Source organism: Salmo trutta, chromosome 17, assembly GCF_901001165.1.
Source record: "Salmo trutta chromosome 17, fSalTru1.1, whole genome shotgun sequence".
Taxonomy (NCBI): domain Eukaryota; kingdom Metazoa; phylum Chordata; class Actinopteri; order Salmoniformes; family Salmonidae; genus Salmo; species Salmo trutta.
The window spans coordinates 43,826,862-43,835,835 of NC_042973.1; the positions used below are offsets into that span (position 1 = coordinate 43,826,862).

At 42.4% G+C, this 8,974-nt stretch overlaps 1 protein-coding gene across 1 annotated transcript in view; it reads left to right on the top strand.

Moving 5' to 3' along the window:
• Positions 1–4,199, top strand: part of LOC115152250 (protein VAC14 homolog) — a 29,227-nt gene extending 25,028 nt beyond the window's left edge. Inside the window, exons 11-19 of the mRNA XM_029696918.1 lie at positions 319–463; positions 567–632; positions 947–1,094; positions 1,196–1,316; positions 1,487–1,661; positions 1,900–2,018; positions 2,135–2,214; positions 2,830–2,980; positions 3,135–4,199. Coding sequence (XP_029552778.1) covers positions 319–463; positions 567–632; positions 947–1,094; positions 1,196–1,316; positions 1,487–1,661; positions 1,900–2,018; positions 2,135–2,214; positions 2,830–2,980; positions 3,135–3,309 — 1,180 coding nt within the window. The 3' untranslated portion in view covers positions 3,310–4,199. The remainder of the gene's footprint in view (positions 1–318; positions 464–566; positions 633–946; positions 1,095–1,195; positions 1,317–1,486; positions 1,662–1,899; positions 2,019–2,134; positions 2,215–2,829; positions 2,981–3,134) is intronic.
• Positions 4,200–8,974: the final 4,775 nt, after the last annotated feature.

Sequence of the window (8,974 nt, forward strand, 5' to 3'; positions counted from 1 at the left end):
CTGGCCTAGCTGTGCAGTAGATCTGAAAGCTTGTGCATTGTGTCCTCTAGAGTCTAGAGCAGTGTTAACTTGCTAAGCTGCTGAATTGCCCAGATCTGTCGTGCAGTCCGACACCCATGTCTCATTTATGTGGGTCTACTGTTTTCTGTTATACTCGACCATGCCTCAAAAGCCTCTACAGTGTTTGATCTTCCTCTGTATTGTTTCTGTTTCCCCCTGTGGCTTTTTAGTATCTGCTGTTACATATTTTGGAGTATGTGTTTCCATATCTTTGTCTTGTGTACTTCCATTCTTACCTGTTTTCTCTCTCCTGGATAGTGCTGACCGGTCACAGGTGACCCTTGACCTTGATGGGATAGTTCAGGTGCTGGACCGCCACCTGCATGACTCCTCCACCGGCATGATGACCCGCATCGCCGTGCTCAAGTGGCTGTACCACCTCTACATCAAGACACCTCGCAAAGTGGGTCGTATTACCAATGCTGCTCCTTTCTTTAGAGTGTTTTACAGTATGTCTATCAGCACACTGATCTGTGTGTGTCTATTTGTGTGCCTTTGACGTGCAGATGTTCCGGCACACAGACAGTCTGTTCCCCATGCTGCTGAAGACACTCTCAGATGAGTCTGATGAGGTGAGTACTACATGCACCCCCAGTTCAGTATCTCACTAATGTTAAAGGTATACTTAATCCAAGCAGTCTATGGACAAGGTTGAACAGCAATCCATGCTTTTGGTTTTGTTTACTTGGCCACTGTTTCAACTGCTTACTTTTGAGCATTTGTGGAAAATCCAATTGGCCAGGTAAACAACCAAAGCATTGATTGCTGACTTGCCTTGTCCATAGACTGGTTTCCTTACGATGTAAGCAATTTGTAATTTGGCTCAACTATCTTTTTAATACAAGTTTTTACAAAAGTAACCAACCTCACCCTATCTATTATCCAGGTCATTCTTAAGGACCTGGAGGTTCTGGCTGAGATTGCGTCATCCCCAGCAGGACAGACCGATTCCTCAGGCTCCTGTGATAATTCTGACAGTAAACTGGAGCTTCAGGTTCCTGATGGGGCCAAGGCAGGCCCACAGACAGTCGTGGGTGAGTAGAAAATGGCTCCGGAACAGTAGTATAATGCATAAAAGTAAATGATGCATTAATTCTCACCCACCTAATGTCCTGTAACCCTGGTTCCAAAATAGGCGACGCGTCGCCCTCCACCCCCAGCATGAACTCTTACTTCTACAAGTTCATGATCAACCTGCTGAAGCGCTTCTGCCTGGAGAGAAAGCTGCTGGAGAACAGAGGAGCCTTCATTATCAGGTAGTGACATATGTGCATCAACGAGCTGCGACATTGAGTTAGACTCACAGGAAACTCCAAGTTTCTCGAGACCATGGATTTGTTTATTTTTCAACCTACTCCACCCCTCTGGGATTGTTTGTAGTTTCAGTTACCCATCACCTCACTCTCCTTGCACTCATCCCCCCCAGGCAGCTGTGTCTGCTTCTGCACGCGGAGAACATATTCCACTCCATGGCAGACATCCTGTTGAAGGAAGAGGACCTGAAGTTTGCATCCACCATGGTGCAGACGCTCAACACCATCCTGCTCACCTCCGCAGAGCTCTTTCAGCTGCGCAACCAGCTCAAGGACCTGCGCACACAGGTAATGCCTGAGAAATGGGATTCCTCTGTATGGCTGACCACCAATTCCATTTGAATTCAGGAAATTTCCAATAAAAAAAATGAAAGTATTTTGAAAAATATGCTGAACATGAATTTTAATTCACTTCTTGAACGGGCAGAATTGTAATGGAATTGAACCCAACCCTGTTGACCCAATGAGGTATAGTTTTCCCTGCTGTGTGTATCCTCATGTTAATTGTGTTTGGTGCCCCCTGCAGGAGAGCTGTGCCCTGTTCTGCTGCCTGTATCGTTCCTGGTGTCACAACCCTGTGGCCACTGTGTCTCTCTGCTTCCTGACCCAGAACTACCGCCATGCCTATGACCTCATCCAGAAGTTGTATCCTTTCTGGTTGTCTTTGATATACATTTTGCATATCAGCGTTGTTGCACCTCGTAGTGTATGCCTATTGGTATATTATGGCATACTATATTTCCTTAATGTTAGCCATTTAGCGGTGATTTGGAGGTGACTGTAGACTTCCTCATGGAAGTTGACAAGCTGGTACAGTTGATCGAGAGCCCCATCTTTACCTGTGAGTCCCACAGCTCAATATTGGATCAGAACACGCACAGTGGATCCCAAACCACCCACTCGCCCCTACCAACTCAAACGGATGGCCCTCCGTTTTCACGTGTTTCTGATGGAACTTTTGAGGGCGACTTAGAGTTGCAAGGGGGATCAGCCCTTCAACTTTGGGACACACTTGTGACTTGAATGATGCAATTCATGTTCCACATTTCAATAATAAAACAAGCATGAAGTTCAAATTAACAAATTCCCTCTGTCGATTTACAAGATAAACCTCAGTAACAGTTAACATTTAATTTGGGCATTATTTGTTGTTATGTGTCAAGCCTCAGACGTAACACGCCTCTCCAAACATATCGCTGTGTGTATCGGTAAAGCACTTCGCCCTGGAGCCTGCAGCCTTGTTGGCTTGGCCGAGTGGCTATCGGAAGGTGTAATTAGCCCCTACACCCTCAATTTTCACTCCCTCAGCTTTGGGACACTGGTGCATATGGCAGATGTGCGCATGAATGTGCAAATGGAGGGGGAAGGTACTGATTTGGGATTCAGCCACACATTGCACCGCACTACAAACACACACTAGCCAACCAACCGGTCTCTCAACTGTTTGTTTTTATAGACTTGCGTCTCCAACTGCTGGATGTGGAGAACAACCCATACCTGATCAAGGCCCTGTACGGCCTGCTGATGCTGCTGCCCCAGAGCCAGGCCTTCCAGCTGCTCTCCCACCGCCTGCGCTGTGTGCCTAACCCAGAGCTTATGAGGACAGTGTGAGTAGAACTAAACACTGTGTTATTGTGGTGTGCCCACAGTGCAGAATTCTATCCATGGCCATTACAATATTCATCTTAACACTTCTCATCGGATGTGCCCCATGCATATGTATTGTTATAATTTATCTGGAAGCATGTTTTTATGTTGCAGGGATGAGTCAAAGTACATTGAGTCTAAGCCTGTTGGCACCAAGCGTCCGGCCTACACCCACATGGACTACAATGACCTGCTGCAGCACTTTGACCGGGTCCAGAGCAAACACCTGGAGGTGCGCCACCAGCGCTCAGGCCGCGCTGACCACCCAGACCGGAAGCTGGTGCTGTGACGCATTGGGACCATCTTTGACCCCTGAGGCAGGGCACTGCGTCAAGCCTTCACCCACGCATGCCCACACACGGCGACGCTAAACACCCCAACCTGTAACTTAAAGGAACCAAACTGAATGAAGACTGCTCATCTCTTGTTTAGGAGCACCCTTGTACTAATACATTTTTTTTAGCCATTGAACGTTCTGTAGGAATAAAGGACATCAATTCAGATTTTTCTTTTTTAAACAGTATTTTTTTTTGTTCAGGTGCTGGAAGTGTTGAGATGCATACACACACACACACAGACCATACATTTGTATTTAACCCTGCTTTCTCCAGATGCATGGACAATTTGTTTAGGCCCACACAATCCTATTGTAAGAAGTGACACTACCTTATTTTGACTGGAGGACAATCAAAGCTTGAAATTAGGTCAGGGGAAACCGCTTGCATGTTATGTTTAGTTTTTAAAATAATGAACACCATCTTTGTTCTCACTATTTAAACTGCTTGATGTTACTTGGCAGGCCCATATTCCACAGTTGTCCCAAAAGACCTCTACAATATACATGTTCTTCCGACTAGTTTTAGGCTCTTGTTCCACAAAGCTAAACAACTGGACACTCCCTCCCCTGAATTCAAGTCATGCTTGTGTCATGCTTGTTGAACAGTGTTAAATATCTCTCTTGACCCCTGAACTCTTCTCCATCCTTCCTTCTCATTTCTCTACAGCCAGTTTTTTTTCCCCTAACTGACTGCTCTGCACCCCTTTTCTCTTTTGAACTGTTGTCATTTACTTTCTTTTCTTATTGCTACCATACCTGCTTCCTGGCCAGGCCTTCTGTAGACAGACTGACCTTGTGTTATCAAGTGAAACGTATAAAATAAAGTGGACCATGTATAATAATAATGACTTTCTTTTCATCAGCTCATATAGTCTATGCATGCGTATGTAAACAGCAGGTGATGTCAGTCATGCTTTTATGGCTGGTGATTGATCTGTGGGTCCGGTGTTGGATTCACAATAACAAATCATTTCAGATTTCATTTGTAAAGCTTATATGAGATTTCATGCCACAAGTTGTTAGTACTTCATCTTGTTCAAGGTAATACTCACTCTCAGCAGATGTAGCTAGCGGAGTAATGTTTTGTCATACAGTAGCTACTGTAGCAGCTGGGCAGTAGCAGCTGGGCAGGTGTGGGCACATTTTAGACAAGGCTGGTGGTATGGTACTTGTCAGTTACCATGAATATGCAGTGTTTCAGTTTTGTTTACAGCTGATGCGCTTCGGTGATGCTGCTCAGACCCGTTGTAAACACGAAAAGAGCGATCTAACTTGTTATTAGTTGGGATGCACCGATATGACACTTTTTTTGGCCGATACCGATATCAGATATTGTAGCGGCCTTTTAAGGGTTCTAGTAGAGTTAAATAGTTGAGACACACACCAACAAGTTATTTTGTTGGCATTTACATATGTCCCCATTACCAGTAAAACATAATCAAAACATTTTTCACTTACTTGCTGTTTCGTTGATCATTTGTTCAGTCTCAACCAGGATTTCCTCCGTGCATCCTGTGACCGTTTCCATCTTGTCCAGCTGTGTCTAACATTTCACGTAAACCCTGTTTAGATGTCCACAGGAATAATGTGCAGTGTAGCCCAAAAAGATATTGCTTTTGTTGTGTTGACACGTGCGAGAGGGGGGGTTATTACATTTTTTTACTCAGTGAATTATTTTTGCACACATTCTTGTGCACTTGATCGATGTCTGCTATAGTGGCCACTATAATAGAGCAAAAACAGAATGCCTGTTTCATTCTATTTAAGATGTTTTTTTTTCTCCCCCAAGTGCATTATTTAGGGGTGTGTGTGGTCACAGGCATTCTATTATAAAGGCTGCCATGGCTAATTGCAATATTAGTGTGTTTTTTTTCTCAAGACTTGAGTGTCATTTGCAGTAATGTCTAGGCAACAAATAACATTGGGTTACTTAATTTTTTTAGCTGTGAGTTAGGTTCACATTAACCACTTTATTTTACACACAGAGACTGATCATGTAGATCATATTCTTTTGTTGTTTAATTAGTTAACCTGCATTTCCCCCTAGCAGGGATTTTCTGCATGTTTCAGTGTAAAAAAAAAAAAAAAGTCACCTTTTTGGGCCCTCACCAGTTTGCATCCCTGTGTACTAAACAAGATATAGCATACACTGGAGTGGGTGTACCTTTTAGAACAAACACCAGGGTTGATATTCATAAAGTATATCTGAGTAGGAGTGTTGATCCAGGATGAGGTCCCCCTTGTCCATTCATTTTAATCTAAAATCCAAAACCAATTCCAGATCGCACTTCTACGTTTGAGACCCTTAATGAATGGGCCCAGAATTACAGGCGGATAGACCATAGAGGTAGAGTGAGGGCTCTAGATGGATATAACCCATTTTAGCATGGACCTTAAAATGGAGGAAGCTCAATGGTAAGTAGTCAATGTTTTTAATCTGTATCAGAATTATCCGGATCCTGTAATAGTATTTTTTTGCAATCCAGGATTGGATCGATCTGGCTTTTTAAAAAAAATGTTTTGAAAATAATCGGATAGGATCACTCTGATAGCCCAATCTCAAGGTCATAGAATCTAGATTTTCAGGGTTTTGAGCAGGTCTACACCTTGCCATCTACTGGACATGTTATGGTACTACTTCTACACTCCTGATAACAGAGAGGAGTAAACTATACTGGAAATATAAACATGCAACAATTTCAATGATTTTACTGAGTTACTGTTCATCTAAGGAAATCAGTCAATTTAAATTAATTCATTAGGCCCTAATATATGGATTTCACATGGGTGGGCCTGTAAGTTCATAGGCCCACCAACTTGTGCGCCAGGCCCAGCCAATCAGTACAAGTTTTCCCAACAAAAGTGCTTTGTTACAGACAGAAATGCTCCTCAGTTTCATCAGCTGCCCAGGTGGCTGTTCGCAGACGATCCCGCAGGTGAAGAAGCCGGATGTGGAGGTCATGGGCTGGCATGGTTACACGTGGTCTGCGGTTGTGAGGCCAGTTGGACTGCCAAATACTCTAAAAGGACGGAGGTGGCTTATGGTAGAGAAATAAATGAACATTAAATTTTCTGGCAACAGCTCTGGTGGACATACCTGCAGTCAGCATGCCAATAGCACACTCCCCCAACTTGAGACATCTGTGGCATTGTGTTGTGACAACTGCACATTTGTGGCCTTGTTTTGAGTGTGCAATTGCCATGCTGACTGCAGGAATGTCCACCAGAGCTGTTGCCAGAGAATTTAATGTTTATTTCTCTACCATAAGCCACCTCCTTCGTTTATAGAGAATTTGGCAGTTCGTCCAACCGGCCTCACAAACGCAGACCATGCATGTGTATGGAGTCGTGTGGGCGAGCGGTTTGCGGATGTCATTGTTGTGAAGGTTAAATAAATAAAATAAAAACAGTAATGGTGGGGTTATGGTATGGGCAGGCATAAGCTACGGACAACAAACACAATTGCAGTTTATCGATGGCAATTTGAATGCACAGAGAGACCGTGACAAGATCCTGAGGCCCATTGTCGTGCCATTCATACGCCGCCATCACCTCATGTTTCAGCATGATAATGCACGGCCCCATGTCGCAAGGATCTGTACACAATTCCTGGATTCTGAAAATGTCCCAGTTCTTCCATGGCCTGTATACTCACCACACCAGATACTGACTGGTTTTCTGATCCATGCCCCAACCTTTTTTTAAGATATCTGTATTCCCATTCATGTGAAATCCATAGATTAGGGCCTAATTCATTTCTCAATTGACTGATTTCCTTATATGAACTAACTCATACCTGAAATTGTTGCGTTTTATTTTTGTTCAGTATAAATCCACCCTTCTAGTGGTATCAAGATTATTATGATTTGGAACTATTGTAATCACTACCTTTGAGTTTTGAAAACGCAAAAACATTTAATCCTGATTTAAAAGTCAAACTGGATTACCAAATCCGAATGCCGAAGGATTTAAATCGTATTTTTTTTATACCAAATTCTAAGATTTATTCCAATCCGATTGTCAAAAGTTTTTGTTAAACTTGGCCCTGGGGACAGTTTTTCAAAAGTTCTGATCAGATTAAATCTCAATTGGGTATTTCAAAACTGAGATGTTTTGTTCTGATCCTCTGGATAGGGATTCGGTAATCTAATCTCACTTTTAAAGATGCACTCCAGCTATTTAAAAAAAATGTTTCCCTGTTGAAAACATTACACATATAAATACAGTAATGTTTTGAGCAAAATAGTGTATTTTTAGACTGCAAACTTCAAGTAGTAAGCCATTCAAGGAGTTGGTCTGATGGTGCCCTCTGCCTTCGGCATCCTCCTTTGCTTGCGTGAACAATAGACGGGTCGGTTTAACAACAAAACCAACACGTGCGCAACTATGGGGCAAAACGGAAGGGGTTGACATGTAAATTATATTTAATCTCAATGTTTATTGAAAACAAATTAATTTGCACAATGAGCACTTCCCTCAAATACATTGTTAGTAGTTTATCTAGCAAATGACATATTAGCATTGACATGAAATCAAAACAAGATGCATGGATCCAAGAACAAGATAAAACTGAAACGAGCCACCTACGATTCCCCACATGGCAGCTTCTTGTCATTGTTGCTAGCTATCTGACCATTTAGAATCATAACAAAGCATAGCTTCCAGACCCATCAAAGCGTGCGCATCTTTTTCGTGATGTCAGCCATCCTGTCTATAGAGGAGGAATAGAGAACAAAAGAGGAAAGGCCCACCCCTCATGTCATGAGGATACCTGGACCACCTATTGAGATGTGCCTTAAGTAAATTAGGTGAAAAGGGGACTGGAGTGTGACTTTAAGATGCTCTCCTATTGACTTTAAAACCCAGAAAAATAGGCTTGGGATTTCAAGGGTTGATGTGCTCATTGTTGATTCCCACTGCAAACATCTGAATAGACAGGCAGACTCGTTTGAGCTGTGGTAAATATTAATAATTCAAGTTCCCAACAACTCCACTAGATGGCAGTGAATGCTCATATCTCGTCCCTTAAAAGGTCCAATGCAGCCGATTTTATCTTAACATCAATTTCTGGGTTACAATGAAGTACCATACTGTGATTGTTTTAAATTAAAATTGTCAAAAAGAAAAAAAATAGCTTAGCAAAGGACTATCTGGGAGTGGTCTGAGTGGGGAATGTTATTGCCAGAGGTTTGGAACGCTTAAGTTTAACTCAATCCCACCAAAACGGGCTGAAATTTCATGCAGCATTTTCAAACAGCTCTTGCACTAAAAGGGCATTATCATTTTCAAAATTTCACAGTATTATTCCAACTTCATAAAGCACAGGAATGTCAAGTTTCACTGCACTTGGCCTTAAGTAAATCATGAGAAATTAAGTGAAAAGGAGAGGAGTAAGACTTTAAAATCAGGATTAAATGTCTTTTGCGTTTTTCAAAAGGTGATTTAGGATAGTTTTGACCCTGGTTTTTATGAAAATATGGATAATCTTGAGCAGGCAGGCAGTAGGGTGGATTTACAAAGGGGAAAGGCACTACAAGCAAGGCATTTCAAATGTTCTTATGTCTGAAAACCAAAGGTTCATTATGTTAAATTGATTGCATTGTATGTGGTCAGTTAT